This window comes from Gasterosteus aculeatus, chromosome 9 (assembly GCF_964276395.1).
Source record: "Gasterosteus aculeatus chromosome 9, fGasAcu3.hap1.1, whole genome shotgun sequence".
NCBI lineage: Eukaryota > Metazoa > Chordata > Actinopteri > Perciformes > Gasterosteidae > Gasterosteus > Gasterosteus aculeatus.
In genome coordinates, this window is record NC_135696.1 from 4,171,421 (window position 1) to 4,192,962 (window position 21,542).

The 21,542-nt window shown below is 42.9% G+C and overlaps 1 protein-coding gene across 15 annotated transcripts in view; it reads left to right on the forward strand.

Annotated features, from left to right (window-relative positions):
- Nucleotides 1–18,387, forward strand: part of tenm3 (teneurin transmembrane protein 3) — a 414,027-nt gene extending 395,640 nt beyond the window's left edge. For all 15 annotated transcript variants that reach the window (XM_078080162.1, XM_078080161.1, XM_078080160.1 and 12 more), the window contains 15 exons: nucleotides 1,617–1,721; nucleotides 3,093–3,223; nucleotides 6,338–6,507; nucleotides 6,861–6,987; nucleotides 9,753–9,950; nucleotides 10,479–10,538; nucleotides 10,816–11,160; nucleotides 12,277–12,521; nucleotides 12,588–12,769; nucleotides 13,227–13,429; nucleotides 13,890–14,000; nucleotides 14,107–14,249; nucleotides 14,330–14,454; nucleotides 15,070–15,200; nucleotides 16,053–18,387. In XM_078080162.1, coding sequence (XP_077936288.1) covers nucleotides 1,617–1,721; nucleotides 3,093–3,223; nucleotides 6,338–6,507; nucleotides 6,861–6,987; nucleotides 9,753–9,950; nucleotides 10,479–10,538; nucleotides 10,816–11,160; nucleotides 12,277–12,521; nucleotides 12,588–12,769; nucleotides 13,227–13,429; nucleotides 13,890–14,000; nucleotides 14,107–14,249; nucleotides 14,330–14,454; nucleotides 15,070–15,200; nucleotides 16,053–16,808 — 3,032 coding nt within the window. In that variant the 3' untranslated portion in view covers nucleotides 16,809–18,387. The remainder of the gene's footprint in view (nucleotides 1–1,616; nucleotides 1,722–3,092; nucleotides 3,224–6,337; nucleotides 6,508–6,860; nucleotides 6,988–9,752; nucleotides 9,951–10,478; nucleotides 10,539–10,815; nucleotides 11,161–12,276; nucleotides 12,522–12,587; nucleotides 12,770–13,226; nucleotides 13,430–13,889; nucleotides 14,001–14,106; nucleotides 14,250–14,329; nucleotides 14,455–15,069; nucleotides 15,201–16,052) is intronic.
- The last annotated feature ends 3,155 nt before the right edge of the window (nucleotides 18,388–21,542 follow it).

The window sequence follows — 21,542 nt, forward strand, 5'->3', positions numbered from 1 at the left end:
CAACATCCATAGAACAATCTACTGTGCATGTGTGGAGCGTGAACACAGCAGCTTGGTGGGACTATAACTATTACTTCACCGCAGTGATCCACAAATGTCTCGGTTTTGTAGTTTATAATCTTCATCAGCACTAGCACTTATCCAGGGCAAAAACGCATGGTTGATAAATATATATTAAACAGTAAATATATATTTCTGTGACAATTTGCCATGTTGCGAGATGTTCTACACCTTTGACTTTGAATTTTCGCCTCACTTTACTCGCCTGACTAGTTGTAGTTATTTCACTTCATTTGCATCCCAATTTTTTGCCCATATTTGAAATATTTCTTTGGGCGAAAAGGCAATTTATTCGCTTTGCTTCTTTCGCTTTTTTGCGTCCTTATACTTCCTCCACAACCTGTTGCATCTCTGCACAGAATCTTCTCACGCAAACAATTTGCTTCGCTTTTGGTGTGAACGCAGCATGAATAAATGACAATTCTCAATTTGATGAAAACTGATTCCCTCACTAATTGTGAACTAATGCGCCCGTTGAAGCGAAGCCTTGAGTGTCCGGCAGTGATTTGTGTGCTACAAATGCCTGGAGTTAGAGGAAAAGAGAGCCAGCGTCTCCCTCATGGCAGAGTATTGATCCAAATGAGATAAGTTATTTAAAGCCTTGGACAAGTGAAGCATTCCTCTCCATCAATTCATATACATTATTTATCCGTTTTGCTACTTCGCTATCATCTAAACTGCCCTCTGTGCATGCAGCAGTTCAGGTGGTGTGAAATCCTATTCGGGGTGTGTGTGATGTCAGTCTCCATTCATAACACATTGTAAAAGCCTCTTCTGTGCTGTAACGTGGATGTGGGTTGGATCCACTACACAATATTAAACCAAAACATACATTCAGTATAAAAATAACTTAACACTAACTAACAAATGGCCAGTTGCCAAATCACATTTTTGAACCTTGACCCGAAATCATTTCATTTATCCAACCAATGGTGGTTGTTGATTGGATTGTCAAAAGAAAAGAATCCCTGTGAATCACGGAGGAAATAAAGACTTTGATACAAATCACTCAAATCAAGATAAAACCACATTTTTATCTCAACAAATTCAAAGGATGAATGAATCAATTTACAATGATTGCCAAAGATAATTCCCAAAACAACAAGATGAGTAACAAAAGAACACACTGCACTCTTGTCAAATTGGTAATGACTGGCATCAAATGTGGAGTTGTTTTCTTTTCTTTGTTTGGCCCTAGTGAATACATGCTTTTTTTCGAAGGAAGGATCCGAAGGGGAAAGAAGTAACACCGTCTCTAAGCGAGAGAGCCTCCATCCCTCTGTTACTCGCCAGCGAGAGGTCAAGGGGAACCTAATTAAAATAAGCTGCTCTGGGCTCCATTAGGAGTTCAAACATGGAAATGAATTGTACTGTGTTCAAGCTCTACATTCATCCGTTTAGCGCCCTCGCCCCTTCTCATGTTTTGCTCTCCTCTTTGCCTTCCACTCTTTCTTCTTTTTATCTGCTCAGCGTCAAGTCCTTACAATCTTCTGCATTGAAAATAAAAAATAAAATGAATGTTAGGTGCTGTAATGGTAATTGTCTCTGTCTCACAGACCAGCTTCGTAACAGCTACCAGGTGGGTAATGACCATTCGCTGCGGGTCATCTATGCCAATGGGATGGACACACACTACCAGACGGAGCCCCATATACTGGCAGGTATGCAGTTTTGAGCACATTACCCTGAATTCCTCATATTGAGGGTTGCAGGGATGATGTATTTGTGTGTGACACCATAGAACTAAGCATCACGCTCGTTCCCTCCCCATTTTCCCCTGACTTGTGAAGAAAATAAGCTTTCACCTAACATCTGTTAGATGGCTCTATCCTGCTTACCACCATGCAGTATATCTAAAGGCTGTCTGCATGCGGAATGCTAATGAGGTATAAGTTGCTTAGTAGGCTGATTATCAGATTTACATGATAAAGAGTTGTTTGGCATTTGTTTTTCCAAAACAACTGCTGGCATGGATCTGTTTGTGATCATCGGTATCATAAATGATCATATTTGAACTCTTTCAAGCCTCTTTACAGCTCTTTTATCTCTTTTATCTATTCAGTCTATTCTGTATCCGGTACAACCCTGCTGCTGACCATTTCCCAAATCTGACTTGTTCTTTTGACCTTGTAGATAGCCATTGGTTTGCATGATAACAGTCAGCTTGAAATGTGATGCACGTACGTATGGTGATGTAATGCAGGCCTTTCAGACTTAGAAGTCTGCATTAGCGGCTGACCTGCCGAACTGCAGCAATAGCACTTAATACAACACAACAATAAATACAGAAGTGATGCTCACTGTGATTAATGACCGACTCAAGCGTCTGGTCTCTGTAGGCAGATTTCCATTTGATGGTCTTAAACACAGCAGCAGACTTTGGAATATGGTTAGTAGCAATTAAATTGTGTTGATATGATATGTGATTCACATTTAATGGGCTACATTAGAAGATTCAAACCAGACACAAGCCCATCTTGAGGTAAAATCATTTAAAGTCTGGAGGGTGAAACATTAAACCTTCCAGAGAGGCTGATGGCTTCTGTAAATGAACAGAATCCATACTGGCATGTACTGCGTTGCAGAGTGTGTTGTCTGAGCGAGTTTGAGCACAATGACTGATGATGAATGATTAGGATGAACTTCCAACCATTGTAAACATGCATGCTGCGCCGCATAGCTGCAGATAATATTCTCAGGCATGATGGTCTGACATAAAGAAAAACGCGTTAACTCAACCCAACCACCACTTGGTACCGCAGAAGAAAAAAAAAGAAAGTGAATTTTCATTCGAATTGTATATTCGAAAAATGAACTGATTTTCTCCCAATTACATTTGCTGATCTTGTTTGACACAATTCTCAAGCATTTTTTTTGCTGGTTCACATTGGGTGGTGAAATTATAACAATTTCCTAAAAATGGATGAAATTATGTAGTGATGGTATCTTGGCGGCTGCAACGGTGCGATGGTAATTATAGTGACACCATAAGATGTTGTTGACGGTCAAGTATTTTTTATTTTCATTTCAAGGTGCTGCTAACCCAACTGTAGCCCGACGCAACATGACACTGCCGGGAGAGAATGGCCAGAACCTGGTGGAGTGGAGGTTTAGGAAGGAACAGACCCGTGGGAAGGTCATCGTCTTTGGGAGGAAGCTCAGAGTGAGTTCTTTCTGGCTGCGACTACAAACGTTCAACAACTCTCAACTGGAAATAGGGTGCATTGGTAAAATGGACTGGGGCCGGTTTACTTAATCATGTTGTTATTGTATGAATATAGCATTTAGTACATGGATATCACATGCTGAAAAGAGTAACCTTTGCACGTACAGACATTACAGAGTTTTAATTCACCAGCTGGGAGCTTTTGGGGGGAGAACACACAGATGCACTGTATACAGCGTGGCCTCAGCTAGACCATGCATGTGAGTCCAGCACCTATTCTAGCACCTATTCTAGGCCACCATGCTCACATACAAGTCATGTTATTTTGTTTACTAGCCCAGCCTAATAGGAGAAAACTCCTCTGGAGAGTTTGATAAACTCAATGGTGCCATTCTCAGCCTGTCCAATAAACCCTAATGAATGCACCGGCATGGTGGTCCACTAGTGGTAATGGGAGTGGTGCATTGTGAGCCGGCAATAATGAGCAGCAGTTAGGTGTGTTTCAGTAAATGGGAGTGCAAAGGTGAGCATTTATGCAGTATGTACACTGCATGTGTCAGCAACACATCAGTAATTACCGTGTGTGTCTGTGTGTGTGAGAATTTATCCTCACTAACACAATGACAGTCCGGGCGTTAATGACGATGGGGTGATTTTTGGACAGGATGAACAGCAGGGAACACCAGCCTTTCTGGCTAATGCTAATATTCATACTGTTTTTATGGGGTGAGGGCCATGCTTTCAGGCTGTGCCGTAATGTGAAGCTGCATGTTTTAGCAGCTTGTTGGCTGAAATAATGAAAACAGCTGCTGTCACACACAGAATGGTGACGCTGGTTATGAGATGAAATGCATGAATGTCAGAGAGTCTGTGATGGGATTGTTATTATAGATGTGTTTGTTCACTGTGTATTTATAAATCATCTGACTTTAACTAATGTATGTAATTCTTGACAAAGACACAAAGTGGATTCAATCAAACTATGACACGACTACGTCAGTGGCATTACTTGGTTACAGCAGATAAATGACAAATAAATCAATGTTGACTCCTCTTTCACATGGGGCATGAACAACAATCTCCTGCTGAGAGACTGTTTTATTTCTGTATCTGTATAAGTTGAACAGCCTGAGTGATACAGAAAAACCTAGGGCTGTCAACATAAACACGTTAATCTATACGATTAATGTGGCCAAGATTAATGCATCAAAATATTTTACGTACCTTTGTTTACTTCCGGTTTACTTCCAGGCCTAAACCGGAAGTTGACCCCGGAAACAAGGCGGCCGCTAGCTGCAGTCAGTTACATCAGAGAAAGCAAGATAGTAGCTCAAGATGGAGAGAGCTTTTTGAATTGGAAGTAAAACAAGCAGAGGTGCGACATACAGCGGAGAACTATGCAGTGTCCACGTGTCAGACAGAAGGGGGGTGAGTGGACAACGGACCATATAAAGCACCGCTACGCTACACTTTCTAAAGTGATTACTCATTACTTGTTTTGATTTAGTTTTTAGAAGAAAATCAAAACGTCATTAAAAACAACATTGTAACAACAACAACATTCAGTCGTCGCCATTAATCGAGATTAATTAATTTCAAAATGTGCGATTAATTAGTTTTTTTTTTTTATTGACAGCCCTGAAAAAACATGTATCAGATATTAAAGTAAATGGGGGACTGGAAGGAAGCATCCGTTCTGTTTGGTAGAAATAAAATTCACAGAGGGCCCTGATCCATTATGAACGTTACCAGCATGCCAATCTGCAGAGGTTTGTTTCATCGGATGGGGACTCACACTCAGCATGGCTGTTGGCTGTTGGCTGCTATCCCATCTTGTCTCACATCCAACTGGCCACCATATCGTTCCAACCCCCCAACCCCTCCTTATACATCTCGCTGCATTCAACTGCTGCTAATATAAAATTAGAGAGAAAGAAAAAAACCTTGAACATTTTCCAGCAAGGCTCTATATTTAATGAAACAGGTCAGTAAAACCATTCGATCTTAGTGTTTGCCTCAAGGGTCCGTGAGTTCAGCTCTGAACCCTGGTTATCCGTTTGGTAAATTGGTGTTTGAACAAACATGCAAGTCATTTAGAAAGCAATGAAGAGCGGCTGGCAGGAGCTGCGCTACTGTGTTTTATGGGTCTCGGATCAAAGGTTGTTTGAATTCACTGCCTGAAGCGCATATGTTAAATTGAGCAGCAAGGTATTAACAAGAATTAAACACAATGGATTATTTCTGGTTTTCTGTTTCCACCGTACCAGGTGACTTGTGACTCTACAGACCTGTTTACTGCTGACGGCATGATTACCTCACAGTGTCATTACAAAGAGAGGCAGTGGGGCTCAAGTTACACTTAATAATGTCATGTTGTTGTGTTGCTGGGTGCCAGAATCAATATTTGGGAAGATGATCTCCACCCGGCGGTCTGTCCATGAGTGACTGACACTGAGAAACTCAAATCTTGAAACTCTTTTTCAGCCATTCTAAAAAATGTTTAATAAAACAAGCCAATATAACCTAATATTATTACTTTTATAACCTAATTATTCTGCCTCCTGACCTACAGCCTTCTTCTTGGCCTCGATTTAAAAGAACAGTGAAACACATTTGTTTGTCTGAGCCGATAGTGATGACATTTTCTAGTTGATTCATTTAGTATTTGGTCACGTCTTAACATTTGCTCCGGCATAATTTTCACGAGTTAAGAAAAAATATCTAGATCAAATGGGCAAATCTTGAGAAACGCAGCATGTTCATGCTGCCCAAAGGCTCTCTCCATTTGGCATACTTAATGAGCTTTCATCTCTTAGCGTGGCTGGAACAGTATGTGGATGCTGCCAGGAAGATAAACACTACTTCCACCTTAAGAACAATCTACTTTAATCCCTCTCCTGTTATTGCTTTAAGAATAAAACAGCGTTGTTTGATGCATCAGGGGGGGGGGGGGGATCAACAATATTGGTGCTTTTAAAAAGTTGTAGGCCTTTAATTGTGTTCAACCAGCAAAGCCTGGGTGGCGTGTAAGATGATCAGGTTTTGTACTTATGTTTGAACTGATCAGATATTTACGATTCAGTACTTTTTTGTTTGCGTCCGCCCCTTCAGGTGAATGGTAGGAACCTGCTGTCTGTGGACTACGATCGTTCGCTCCGAACAGAGAAAATCTATGACGACCACCGGAAGTTTATGCTGAAGATAATCTATGACACCCAAGGCCATCCGACACTCTGGGTTCCCAGCAGCAAGCTTCTGTCAGTTAACCTGACCTACTCGAGGTAAGTCCATCCGAGATGTAGGCTGAAACGCTCACATCGGCGAAATATAAGAAACATACGTGTCAAACACCAGGGGTGTCAAACATACGGATGACTTTGCTAAGTGAAAAAATGACAGAAAGACATAAATTGCATATCTATAAAAGTAGCTGCTATTCCTAAAAAGTCCGCTGGGGGGCGCACTCTGTGAGTGAGCACACGCGTTAAACCAGGGGGATCGACGACAGCGTTCCTCCAGGCAATTTTTATTTTAGAACAGCTTCTAAAACTGACTTAAAATTATTTAACGGATCTTATCCAAAGTCTTATATATGTGTGTGTGTGTGTGTGTGTGTGTGTGTCTGTCTGTCCAGTACGGGACAGGTGACAGGCCTCCAGAGGGGACCAACCACCGAGAGGTGGGAGTACGACAATCAGGGAAGAATCATTTCTCGAGTCTTTGCTGATGGAAAGACGTGGAGCTACACCTACTTGGACAAGGTAGAGGGTGACACAAGCAAAGCCAGACACACACCAACTACAGTATCAAGGGTCACATGTACACACATCACTAAGTACAGTATAACACACACGCACACACAGGCCAGGTGAGTTGCGTGACGGCACAATCATGACCGTTGATAAAAGTAGCTCTTGGTCATCTTCCCCCCAGCAGGGAGTAGTGGGGGGAAAGGCTGAGAGGAGGGCTGGAGCTCATCTAAGACCTGCTGTCTTCTGAATAAAGTTACAAATTAAAGGGGATATTTGTTGTAAACTTTGTTAAATGCAAATCTTCAGTAACACAAGTCTTTAAATATATTAGAGAGTAAGAATAGGGATTTTATTATCAATACAAATCTCATCACATTTAAAAAATGCTTTAACCACAAAAAATATCTGATTCAGATCAGGCATCACATGTTATGTGTGAATGTTCCAATCTGCTAATCGATCACATATGTCACATTGAACAGACAAGTGTAAACGCTGCAATAGTTTAAACAGCTTTGATTTAGTTGGTACAGACTTACTTACATTTTTACACAAATGGAATTTACAGGTTAATAAGCTCCCATTGTACTTTTTAAATTGAAACGCAGTCAATGAAAATGGGTAGAAGTACATACAGAAGTAGCAATTGTTCATCCGTGACATTTTCCAGTGAGCATTGTGCTCCCAAAGGGTGGAAAGAGACTCCTGATAGATGTCTGACTTCTTATGGAGAAGAGAGGATCTGAAGAGTAAACAGCAATAAGAACTGTACTCAAATAGTCAGTCCAAGAGAAGAGGAGACATGAGAAAAGGAGAGGTGGCGATATTCAACTACAGTATATGGTACGAAGAGGCTACACGGGGGAGCAATGGGACCCTTTTTGTTCATGTGTGCTCAGTAGGACAGAGGAGCAGACAGGCGGAGCCCAACAGCTACAGCTTGTGAGGAAAAGGAATAACAGAAAGAGATAGAAGAGGAGAGAGAATTTGATGGAGGCTGCAAGGACAGCGCGACTTCTGTGCAGACTAGACTAGACTAGTCAGAGCCTGTTACACAGAGAGGGAGAGAATCTACACAGGAGCGATATCTCTTGAGAGAACTAGGGAGGGGAAATATTTGAGTAACAGAGTCAGAAGAAAAAAGAGAAAGCCTGTTTTCCTTTCACAGAAGATACAACAACTGAAGTCAAATATTTCAATAATATTTAGCTTTCAGGATGAATTATGGATATAGTCTAATAACAAACACATTTCTTTTCTCATTAAAATAGGGACTGCATTATAAAGAGTATTATATGTAATAAAAAGCTTTTTATTACATATAATACTCTCCTGTAAATATTATCTGTCTAGAGCTTGTGCGCTTGCTTCATTTAGAGTTGAAAATAGTAATAGATTTTGCTCTCTTGGTTTGGACTTCATGGCATTTGTTTTGTTTCATAAATAGAGGCACCATTGAGGCCTTTATCAGCAGTGGAAACTCTGCCTTGTCTGATTTATTTGTTCATATCGGCCTTGTGGTCCTCAAGTGCACCCAACAGCTTTACTTCTAATTTGAGGTTTTCGTTACTGTTAACAGAGGTGATTGTGAGCAGTGTTCCAGCTATAGGAGGGATACAACACCAAGTTAGATCCAAAAAATGAAGTTGGAAGTTTAGTACTCGACACAAAAGAAACGTAATGTTTCCAGCCGCAGACCGGGGTCTGGTGCCAGGACGGTGAGATAGAGCTCTGGCTCAGCAAGAAGGACACATCCAGCTGCCCATCACTCATCATGGAGCTGAACCTTGAACTCAAAGACATAGAGGACACCCGAACCCACACACAAGCACAAACATTTCATCTGTGGCAGCAGGCTGGACTGGGTGTTCTCCATCCCCCCAATAGCCATGTGACCCTGGTGATCAGATGCGTTGTGTTGGTACTCAGCTGTGCCTGATAGTGATACAGAGTTACACAGTGTGGTTTCGTTGCTCATAAATTCCTTACAATAAAAGTCCCTGTTTACTGTTACCACTCCCTTTCCTCCCTGTTGCATTAGAACACTTGTTTTATTGATGAAGGGACACTCACAAAGCTCTGGTAACATGGTGATAGATGGTCGATGGACATTTGGAAAGCCTCTTTCAGTGTATTCGCACAGTGAGGACCGCAGCTACCATGCAAGGACACTTAGACGGGCTGGAGGAATCAATCTTCAGCCACAGCAGCCTCCAAAACACATGTTGCTATAAATTCCTCTCAAAGAAAAATGTTTTGTAACACAAAATCTTTCATTTTGAGGATGGAAGTCAGACGGCAGGTCTCAGATGACCTCCAGAAGAAGACGATGCCGAGAGAGAGACTTGTTCCTCTCTACTAAGAATGCCACTCGGCTTCAAGCTGCGTTCCGGCAGGAGCAACATGGAAACCAATGCACATCTGGGGAATTGATGTCACATTGTTCTAAGAAGTCGAGTCTCCCTCATCCTGTAGAAGAGCTATGTGTTCTTAGCCCCAGGGCCCAAACACCCATGGAGCGGGGGAGGTAGCTGGGCATCCAACTCCAGCAAATATGCTGCATCTTGTTTTATTGTGAAAGCTACTTCCCTGCCCTGCTATGTCTGCTAATTGAATGAATATGGTTTGGCTGGAGGTTGGTTGTGTGTACAGGCCATATTCTATTCATATACTCAATACAATAACACATTCATTGAGTGCCCACAATAAACTGCCGTGGTTCCCGTGTGTCTTACTGCTCTGATGGCATGTTTGTTCTGCCCTTTCTCTAACAGTCCATGGTCTTGCTGCTGCACAGCCAGCACCAGTACATCTTTGACTATGACTCGGGGGACCGTTTGTCAGCGGTCACCATGCCCAGCGTGGCACGCCATACCATGCAGACTATCAGATCCATAGGGTACTACAGAAACATCTACAGCCCCCCCGAGAGCAACGCCTCCGTCACTGTGGACTACTCGGAAGATGGGCAGGTGTGTGTCACTGCACTGTACCTGGACAGCACCTTTCTGGTCTTCCAACCACGCAAAGCGCTTTGTGATTGTGTTGCGTAATGTCATGTGCAATTAATTACCTTGGATAGTATTTTTTTTCCTTTTTCTTAAAGAGCTTCTACACATTATCTCTTAAGGATTGTTCAAGTGTAATCACTGTTATTGGGGGGGGGGGGGGTGTCCATCAACCCACAAATTGTCTGTTTTTTGTGGCCTGTGGACATGTACAAGACAATCAGATTTGACACCCCTTCCTCTCACATGCAGCCTCATTAGAAAATACAACCACGGCCCAACAACTCTGCCCATAAGCCAATTGGAACTGACTGGAATGAATTTTCAGTAAAGGGGGGCTTAAAGTGACAGTCACTAAAACAGCGGAGATATTCTGAAAGAAAGACAGGATGAGAGAAATATAGTTTTTTGAGCATATAAATATGTTTAGGTAGAAACCTGAATATGAGCACGTGCCCTTTAAGCCTAATGTTGTTTTTCCTCTGCCTCCAGCTCCTCGGGGTCGCTCATCTGGGCACCGGCCGCCGCATACTCTACAAATATCGTAGACAGGTTTGTTTTTACATACATATATGTTGAATTACATATTGTTTAATGTTAAATTGTTTTATATTCGTGTGCAATATTAGTATCATCCTTCTTTGCAGTTCAAATTATTATCAATATTAATCCTTTTAAATGATTTAATTGCTAAATTTGTACTACAGAATTCATGTATCATTTGTCTGTCAGCTGTTGATTATTATTTTTGGTTAAGTCAACCCACACATGAATAGCTCCACATTTAAAATACATGTAGACCATTATGGTTGTTTATTTGGCTCACCAGAACAAGTTGGCAGAGATCCTCTATGACTCAACGCGGGTCAGTTTCACGTACGATGAGACCGCTGGGGTGCTGAAGACCGTAAACCTGCAGAGCGAAGGCTTCATCTGCTCCATCCGGTACCGGCAGATCGGCCCGCTGGTCGACCGGCAAATATTCCGCTTCAGCGAGGACGGGATGGTGAACGCGCGCTTTGACTACACCTACGATAACAGCTTCAGAGTCACCAGCATGCAGGCTGTGATCAATGAGACACCACTGCCAATAGATCTCTATCAATTTGATGACATCTCTGGGAAGGTGGAGCAGTTTGGGAAGTTTGGAGTCATCTATTATGATATCAATCAGGTAAGAGGGATTGACTGCACTCAACTGTTTTTAAATAATGGATATTTAGGACAAAGTACCTCTTCATCTTGATAAGGGTAATAGGTGGTAAGAGGTGGTCAGTTGATAATGGTGTGGCATGTAAAGACACAGAACATCATACTTCCTCAATTTGGATATTTTTATCAGAACTCACTTCATCAGGTGTCACTTACAGCCCCCCCCCCTTCTGATTGGTATGAGATGCCAGATAAAGCCTTGATGGTTTGACTTTTCACTTGACACGTGGTATGGTGTATTTGACAGCATTATTGTGAACATTATTAAGAACGTGATAAATGTATCACTATAATTCAGATGGTTTACAAAATATGTTAAAGACCTCATTGAATCAAATATTTTGAAATCCAAGCACTGAACTTTGATAAGGTATCAAAAAAGTGTCTAATGAGATCTCACATTTGGTGTATAAATCTTTTAAGCACCAAGTATCATTTTCTATTTAATCCTTAGGGCACAAAAATGTTATCAACCAATTAAAATGTTATCATCAATGATTATCACAGTCTAGTGCTTCAAACGGCACCGACCAACTTGTGAAAGTAAAACTCAATGTTGTTAATAGAAACACAATTATGTTACGTTTAGGGCAAAAAAGGACTTAGTGGAGTGAGTATGCCACCTAACCAATATATGGTTAGTCAACGTCAACTTCTGGCTTCACAAAGGACACAGACAGCAATGCTATGAGGGAAAGTCCCGTGTGGCCATCATCGCCCCCCACGGCCCTCCATGCAGATGATGTTGTTCTTTTATTTAAATGTCTCCGACTACCTCTTCATACACCCATCAGAATTACTACGTCAACATCGTCGTCTTGTATTCTCGCTGATGATTACCGTTTAATAGATGATTAAAGGTGTAGCAGGCCGTATCTATGAGGCTCACAACAGTCGAACCTTTCAGTCAGCTTATGGCATCAAATCTGGTTTTCTAAGAGAGGATCTGTGATGCTTGATGAAAAGGCCTGGAGTTGTATGCTCCAATTCCTCAAAAACAACTGAATGGCACGTGATTAATGCCCATGTCTTTTCTGGTCAGTCATCTGTAGTTTCCCCCCCACCCTCCATGTCTTAGATCATCTCCACAGCAGTGATGACCTACACCAAGCACTTTGACCAGCACGGCCGCATCAAGGAGATCCAGTATGAGATCTTCAGGTCTCTGATGTACTGGATCACCATCCAGTACGACAACATGGGCCGAGTCACCAAGCGGGAGATCAAGATTGGACCGTTCGCCAACACAACCAAATACGGTTACGATTATGACGTTGACGGACAGCTGCAGACCGTGTCCCTCAACGAGAAGATGATGTGGAGGTAAGATCATGACATTAAACGGAGAAAACCCATCGTTTGTTGACGCACAATGTTCTCGCCTTCCAGGTATAACTATGACCTCAATGGGAATCTGCATTTGCTGAATCCGGGTAACAGTGGTCGGTTGACCCCCCTACGCTACGACTTGAGGGACAGAATCACTCGTCTGGGAGACGTTCAGTACAGGCTGGATGAAGACGGTTTCCTGAGGCAGAGAGGAGCTGAGATATTTGAATACAACTCCAAAGGTGAGAGTTCTCATATTGATAAGACAGTTACACGGACGAGTTTATTTGTGCTGTAATAGAAGCTTGGTGACGTAGCGGCTAGCAGCATGGCAGGTTGGAAAATATGTACAAGCTGTAGAACTTAGAACTCAGCTACAGAGAGCCAGTTTCCATCACAAGGTTGCTAGATCGCTGACTGACAATTAAGTGTGTTATTCTTAGCAACCCTTAGCTTGGTTGCTAAGGCTTAAAATGAAGCAACACAGCTCCTCCTCCTTTTTGTTCCTCTCTGGCACCATTTTCCTCCAAGTCAGCACCGTTGAGTCTGCGGTATTATGAATTCCACTCAATCCACTTTTGTTCTCCGGTGGGGTCCTGGTCATACATGCACGTTCCTGTCCTTTGTCTTTCAGGGCACCATGCTTGAGGGCACAGCACTAATATTGTCCTCCTTCACATCCTTTTTTCTATTGTTCAGGTCTTCTGGTTCGGGTTTACAGTAAAGCGGCCAGTTGGACCATCCAGTACCGTTACGACGGTTTGGGTCGGCGTGTGGCGTCTAGAAACAGTCTGGGCCAACACCTGCAATTCTTCTACGCTGACCTGAACTACCCCACCAGGATCACCCACGTCTACAACCACTCCAGCTCCGAGATCACGTCCTTTTACTACGATTTGCAGGTAGCTCCACCAGGGATGATCAATGTGACTATAATTGTGTATTTTGCCATTTATTTTTCCAAACTCAAATGTTTTCGGGGAGTCTAGCTTTCTCTGAACAGACCTCCCACTCAATGCTATTTATGAGTCGCGTTTGGTTTTCACTCTCAACTTTTGATGCATGATAGTCCCTGTGGTGCAGGTTTTCCTCCAGTGACCACAGGAGAAACACGTTGAATGTGCAGCATCTCAATTAGAGAAAGGGCTGATGGTTCTTTCTGTAGCAGCAACACTTTCTCACAACAAATTCATTTGAATGCTTCACAGGTTAGGGAACTTGGAACAGTGTGTCGTTCATATGAATTCAGTCACACACACACTGAATTTAATAACAGTGCCTCGTTGAGCCCTAAAACAACAGCAACTCCATTTACCGTAATATTCCCTGATGTATTTCACTGTCATGTTGCTTGTTGCTCAGGGCCATGTGTTTGCTATGGAGATCAGCAGTGGAGAGGAGTTCTACATTGCATGTGATAACACTGGGACACCTCTGGCTGTCTTCAGCAACAACGGACTGCTGCTTAAACAGGTGAGTGTGCACAGCAATGTGTTTGAGTGTATTCTCTGTGTGTGTTACAGAAGTGGTTTTGTATCTCCATTCCAGATAACAAATCTTTGTGTGTGTGTGTGTGCAGGTGCAGTACACAGCGTACGGGGAGGTTTACTTTGATTCTAACCCAGACTTTGTGCTGGTGATTGGTTTCCACGGAGGCCTGTATGATCCTCTGACACGACTGCTGCACTTTGGAGACAGAGACTACGACATCCCGGCTGGAAGGTATTCACTCATCCTACAGTCACAGTCATGGGACGCTATTGTTTTGTCATTGTCACACATGTTGTATGTTTTTTACAAAGGTGGACAACTCCTGACATCAGCACATGGACACGTGTTGGTAAAGACCCCCAGCCCTTCAACCTGTACATGTTCCGAGGCAACAACCCCATCAGCAAGATTCAGCAGGTCAAAGAATATGTCACAGGTAAAAAAAATGCCAGACGAGCCCCTTAGTGAGTCACGGCCTTTTGGAATACCAATGGGAACAGGGTGTATCTTAAGGAGGGTCATTTGTGGGGGTTGTGTGAAACAAAAAAGACAATAGCTAGCATGGGTTTGTAACCGTGACATTTATTGAACATTCAGAACAAAACGTCCTCATTTACTAGAAAATAAAGAGTTTGGCTTACTTATCGAAAATAAAGAGAAACGATACGGAACTCCCTAGCTGCGCCCCAAACAGGAGAATACACAGGTCTTAAAACAAATGGCAGAGCAGCTCAACAACCCTCCCACAGTATCTGACTGAGCGGCGTGAGGGCGCTCCTCACCCAGCAGGGAGGGCCTCCCCATGAGCGGACCAGGGGTTTGTGTGGAGCTTTTTGCTGATCACACACTTCTAACATAACATAGTGACATTGGAGAGGGACTCATTTGATCAGTCTGTACATTGTTTCTTTAGAAACTGCTGTGTGTTGTACCTTTTTAAAAGGGTTTATAAAGAAAGCATAAGAAATATACTGCAGATCGTCAAAGCTGGTTAATCATCAACTTATTTAATGTTTCTCTTTTTTACATCAACTGCTCTGTTTCTTTGTAGATGTCAACATCTGGTTGGTCACATTTGGCTTCCATCTCCACAACGCCATCCCAGGATTCCCCATTCCCAAGTTTGACCTGACGCAGCCCTCACTGGAGATGAAGAAGAGCCAGCTGTGGGACGACCTGCCTGTAGGTATCCTGGGTGCTCTTAGACAGCCGGATGAATTATCAGCAGCGGTGTGATCTCATCATGGCTGATCAGCATGAAGCAGAGAACGCTGCTGCACTGCTCAAACCTTCAAACCTGCATCCTTCTTCTATTGTTATTGCTACCATTGCTATTTATACTTACACCGAGAATATTAAAGGTGGAAACTTTCCATGGGAAATAACGGGAATAACCTGGAAATTGTGACCACGTGTTGTCATGAGTCTGCCTGGTGAAGAGGAAGACCAAAATAGATGTGGCACATTCCAGAAAGAAGCACACGGAATTAGTGGGGAAGGAGAGAGACTTGGAGCAACTCCCACTGTTAATTTCACTGCTTATTTGTTGGACTTATTTCTGAAGTTTGGGTGCAATTGTGACAACTACTTCCTAGGCACACACAACCTACTTGGCAGTAAGCCAGATGGAAATACTAAACCAATTCTTTTGAAGCGGTTAGAGGTACTCAATGTCATTGTTCTTCAGTATTAACGTATAAATGGATAACGTGTGACTTCCGTGAATTTGTTATCACGGCACAAATAAATCCAATTTTATTTGGCAAAAAGAAAGCATGTTAACTATATAATAGTTTAGTAATATTTGCCATGAACTTGTTCAAGTCTGTGACACAACGAAGTAAAAAAAACAGTTTGTGATGTAGAAGAGGTTAGGGACCCTTCATTTGATGGATAAAAAGATGAACCCACTTGCCATAAACCTACAATTATCACAACATGAAAGCCATTTTTCATACATTGTTCATTTAAATCAGCGTGTAATGAACTTCTGATGTGTTAACGCAGCACAATAAGTCTTCCTCTTGTCCTCAGTCTATCTCAGGTGTCCAGCAGATGGTGACTCGTCAGTCTCAGGCCTTCCTGTCCTTTGAGCGCATGCCAGAGATCCAGCTCACCCGGCGGCATTCGGACCACGCCAAACCCTGGCTGTGGTTCTCCACTGTCAAGTCTCTGATTGGAAAGGGAGTGATGCTCGCCGTGATCCAAGGCCGCGTCGTAACCAACGCCCTCAACATTGCCAATGAGGACTGCATTAAAGTGGCTGCAGTCTTAAACAATGCCTTTTACCTTGATGACCTACACTACACAGTGGAGGGACGAGACACACACTACTTCATCAAGACCAGCCTGCCGGAGAACGACCTCAGCGCGCTGCGTCTCACCTCGGGCAGGAAATCCCTGGAAAACGGTGTGAACGTCACTGTGTCGCAGTCGACGACGGTGATGAATGGGAGGACGCGGCGCTTCGCCGACGTAGAGCTGCAGTACGGCGCCCTGACGCTCCACGTGCGGTACGGGACAACGCTGGACGAAGAGAAGGCGCGAATCTTGGAGCACGCCAGGCAGAGGGCGCTGGCGAGCGCCTGGGCCCGGGAACAGCAGCGGGTCAGAGACGGGGAGGAAGGAGTCCGGCTGTGGACGGAGGGAGAGAAAAGGCAGCTCCTCAGCAGCGGGAAGGTTTTGGGTTACGACGGCTACTATGTGTTGTCCATAGAGCAGTACGCCGAGCTGGCCGACAGCGCTAACAACATGCAGTTCCTACGGCAGAGTGAGATCGGCAGGAGGTAACACGGCGTCAACAAACGGCTCATTCCTCCCCCCGCGTGACTGTCAAACAACAAACTGTCCTGAGACTCAGAAGAGACCCCATGTTGGTAAATTAGTTTTTTGCTGAGAAGTAACATTTATAGTGAGCGATCACAACGCAAATCACCCAAAACACAAACTACAGTAGTGAAAGTTAAAAACTGCAACAAGGTTTGGTCTGCGGACCAATGCCTCTCTCTCTCTCTCTCTCTCTCTCTCTCTCTCTCTCTCTCTCTCTGTCTTTTTCTATCTATATTTCTTTCTTCCCCCCTATGGTCGGCCTTTGGATAGCCTGCACGCATGTCCCTCCCCCTCTCTCTGGTAGGCGGGGCTAACCCGAGTGCTATAATGGTGTGCTGTGTAGCTGTGAAACAGCGGGGGGGTAGAGACTCATCCAAGGAGGCGGCCGATCAGCCATCCCAACCAGATAAGGCTTCAAGCATTTAGGCAGCTTAGACTGCCAGAGCAGTCGACCTAACAGACATCAATGGATCCCATCGGATGTTGCAGATATCAAACCTGCGGCCCGTCACTCTGGGTTGTTTCTCTGGGTTGAGCCGTCGGATCTCTCGTCTCCATGGCTGAAGGAACTGGAACTGTTGTGGACTCTCTCTAAGAGAGACAGGCACAAAAAGAATTTCTACAAGGGACAAAAAAAGACTTTATTTTCTGTTTGTTTTTTTGTTTTGTTTTTATATATAAACCTGCATTTGCTTCAGACGAGAAGGGGATATAAAATAATAAAGAAAATAACATTTACATACTATTACCTATACCACTATTACTACTATTATTACACCACCGGAACGGACCGTGATCTGAACACAACACGACTCTGAGTTGTGTCTGTTTCCTTCTTATCTATTATGCGTTTGGTCTGTTCTGAAGCCAATTCTTCTCATTCCTCTTTCCTTCTACAAGGTCTATAAAATTGTACAGTGTCCGGCTACAATCAATAGCGATCTTTGAGGAACCGAGTGGGCTCACTGGTCCGGTTAAACCCTGGTCCCCTGTCAGCCCGGCAGCCCCTCGCTTCTGTCAAATGGGGCTCATAATGCATAGACCTTGTACTTTTATCGGTCAACGGTAGTAGTAATGCTTGCAATAGAAACATGTTGTCATGGCTTTGGGGGGGTGGGGGGGAGAAGGGTTGCTGTGGGTAGTAACTAATAGTTGCTTCTCTCTTCGTTTTTTGCTCGTTTCTCCTTAAAGGGACAGTGAATCGCCATCAGTGACTTTAATGAGTAACAGTAATCAGAAATCGATGTGGACGTTTTCTCATTGATTGTGTGCTCTCACAGGAGTTTTCTTTGTGTGTATGTGTGTTTACAAGGTTGGGAAGGTATCTTAAATCATTTTAAAGGAAAGAACAGGAATTGAACACAGAGGGTTAATGTCATATGCCACCAATCATTTTTCAAAGACAAGTTGACAATGTTTTATGGGTTGATCTTCTTTATTTTGAAGAGATATTCCAGCTATTCGTACATCAATATTAGTCTCAGAGAAAGTAATTTATGTACAGTGTTTCTACAGTAAAGAATAAAACTCCTTGAAACTAGTGTTGTTATTTATTACTGTGTTTTTCTTCTATCCACTCGCAAAAGCATCACAGTACCATGCAGATTTGTCATATTGTTAGTACAGTTATCAGAACACAGATTGTGTGTCTAACTGCAAAGGCTTAATTTTCTTTAAAAAATCACATTGTATCTTTTTCCACCAAAATGAGCGACGTTTTTTTAAAACAAGAATTAGATTAGAGATGTTTGTCACGTGGTTTGCCGGGGGTTCTCGTGGTTTCTCACAATCAACGTCATGGAGGCCCAGTCAGCCTTGGAAGCAGGGTTAGAAGTTAATGGCTTACTATTCTTTATCCAGTGCCTCTTTCAAACTCTAAAACCACAGATGGTGATTGTAGGAACAGTGGGGACTTTTATTCTATTCCTGTCAAATTTGATGGTAAAATGGAGTCCAACGGCTTTGATGAGAGCAAATGAATGGTATGTTTTCTGTAATAATTGGTAATAATTGAATAGAATAACTGTTTTTGAGGCTTCACCATCTTTTTTTTCCAACCAGTAAACAAGTACGTAGTGACATGTTGATATTTTTCCTGGAGAGAAGTGGCTTGCTGCCCTTCGTGACACCAGGCCATCCTCCAAAAGTCTTCGCCTCACTGTGCGTGCAGATGCACTCACACCTGCCTGCTGCCACTCCTGAGCAAGCTCTGCTGCTGGTGGTTCCCCGATCCCTCAGCGCTACATAAAGTGACCACAGATGTGAACATTAAGAACAATTATTTTATATTAAATTCAGTGTTTGTAGTAAGTACTACAAACACTGAATTTTGTAAAAAAGTGGGAAAATGCATGAATAACATGACAACACATTGTTTTATGGTGGGGGGGGGGTACAGTACTGTTCAATATGGTGGGGGGGGGGGGGGGGTACAGTACTGTTCAATTTATAGTTCATCCAGAAAGTATTCACAGCGCTTCACTTTTTCCACATTTTGTTATGTTACATCCTTATTCCAAAATGGATTAAATTCATTATTTTCCTCAACATTCTACACACAACAACCCATAACGACAAAGTGAAAACTGTTTTTTGCAAATCTGTTAAAAATAAAAGAACGAAAACATAACATGTACATAAGTATTCACAGCCATTGCTCAATACTTTGTTGAAGCACCTTTGGCAGTAATTACAGCCTCAAGTCTTCTTGGGTATGATTCCACAAGCATGGCACACCTATTTCTGGGCAGTTTCTCCCATTCTTCTTTGCAGAACCTCTCAAGTTCCATCCGGTTGGATGGGGAGCGTCTGTGCACAGCCATTTTCAGATCTCTCCAGAGATGAGACATTGCTGCATTCATCTTTCCCTCAATCCTGACTAGTCTCCCAGTTCCTCCCGCTGAAAAACATCCCCACAGCATGATGCTGCCACCACCATGCTTCACTGTAGGGATGGTATTGGCCAGGTGATAGCAGTGCCTGGTTTCCTCCAGACATGACGCTTAGCATTCAGGCCAAAGAGTTCAATCTTTGTTTCATCAGACCAGAGAATTCTGTTTCTCATGGTCTGAGTCCTTCAGGCGGGCTGTCATGTGCTTTTTACTGAGGAGTGGCTTCCGTCTGGCGACTCTACCAAACAGGCCTGATTTGTGGAGTGCTGCAGAGATGGTTGTCCTTCTGGAAGGTTCTCCTCTCTTCATAGAACAACGCTGGAGCTCTGTCAGAGTGACCATCGGGTTCCTGGTCACCTCCCTGACTAAGGCCCTTCTCCCCCGATCGCTCAGTCTGGCTGGGCGGGGAAGAGTCTAGGAAGAGTCCTGGTGGTTCCAAACTTCTTCCATTTCCGGATGATGAAGGCCACTGTGCTCATTGGGACTTCAATGCTGCAGAAATCTTTCTGTACCCTTCGCCAGATCTGTGCCTCGATACAATTCTGTCTCTGCGGTCTGAAGATGATTCCTTGGACTTCATGGCTTGGTTTATGCTCTGATATGCACTGTCAACTGTGATACCTTATATAGACAGGTGTGTTCCTTTCTCAATCATGTCCAATCAACTGAATTTAGCACAGGTGGACTTCAATCAAGTTGTAGAAACATCTCAAGGATGATCAGTGGAAACAGGATGCACCTGAGCTAAAGTGTCATGGCAAAGCCTGTAAATACTTATGTACATGTTGTGTTTTCGTTCTTTATTTTTAACAGATTTGCTAAAATTTGCAAAAAACAGTTTTCACTTTGTCATTATGAGTTGTTGTGTGTAGAATGTTGAGGAAAATAATGAATTTAATCAATTTTGGAATAAGGCTGTAACATAACAAAATGTGGAAAAAGTGAAGCGCTGTGAATACTTTCCGGATAAACTGTATGTAGGGTTAGCACTGTTTGATTATCAACTGATCAGTTTAAAACTCTTCAATCAATATCCACAGTTCAATAATCAAACTAATTGATTCAAATGCCCAGCCATCGTAGAAAGATTAAAAGATAATACGTCCTACATGCGCCAAGCAAGTGGGCAGAAAAGTCCTGAAGGTGTTGAACCGGACAGCGGTCCGGGATTGTTGCCTCATTGAGGCGGTGATTTCTGCATGGGAGGGGTGAAGCGCCAAATGATGCCCATGTTGTAAATTCTGCCTTGGCGATGGTGAGCTTTAATGGGTCTGGGCGCCAGGTCTTGGCATGTACTGGTGGTAGAGCTGTGATGTCCCACCCAATGTTTGATAGTGGAGGACTCATCAGCTGCCAAGAAACCATAGGCAGCAGAGGCTTGCGTTTTCCCAGGAGAGCTAGCATTTTGTCCTTCAAAAGGTTGGTGGTCATTCCGTGTACCTTCTAGTAGTTTGTTTTAACGTTTAAACAATAAGAAAATATCAAAAGAAAAAATGTATTGTTCAAACCAAAAAATGATAACTGATGAAAAATTGACAGACACATTTTTATTTCTGTATATCCCTATTTAGTTTTTTTGCTTATAAAACAATATATGAAGTGCAGAAGTTAAAGCAAAAGAACGTACATTTTCACAGTTAAGTCAACCCAATAGAAAGATTTTAATTTGTCTGATGCACATACATGGATAGCAATAGAGTAAAAGTGAATTAATGAATAAATATTCTGGGTTAGTAACTGTAGTTGACTACACGCAGATTCATTTTCATTCACTCATGTACAGTTGTGGTCAAAGGTTTACACA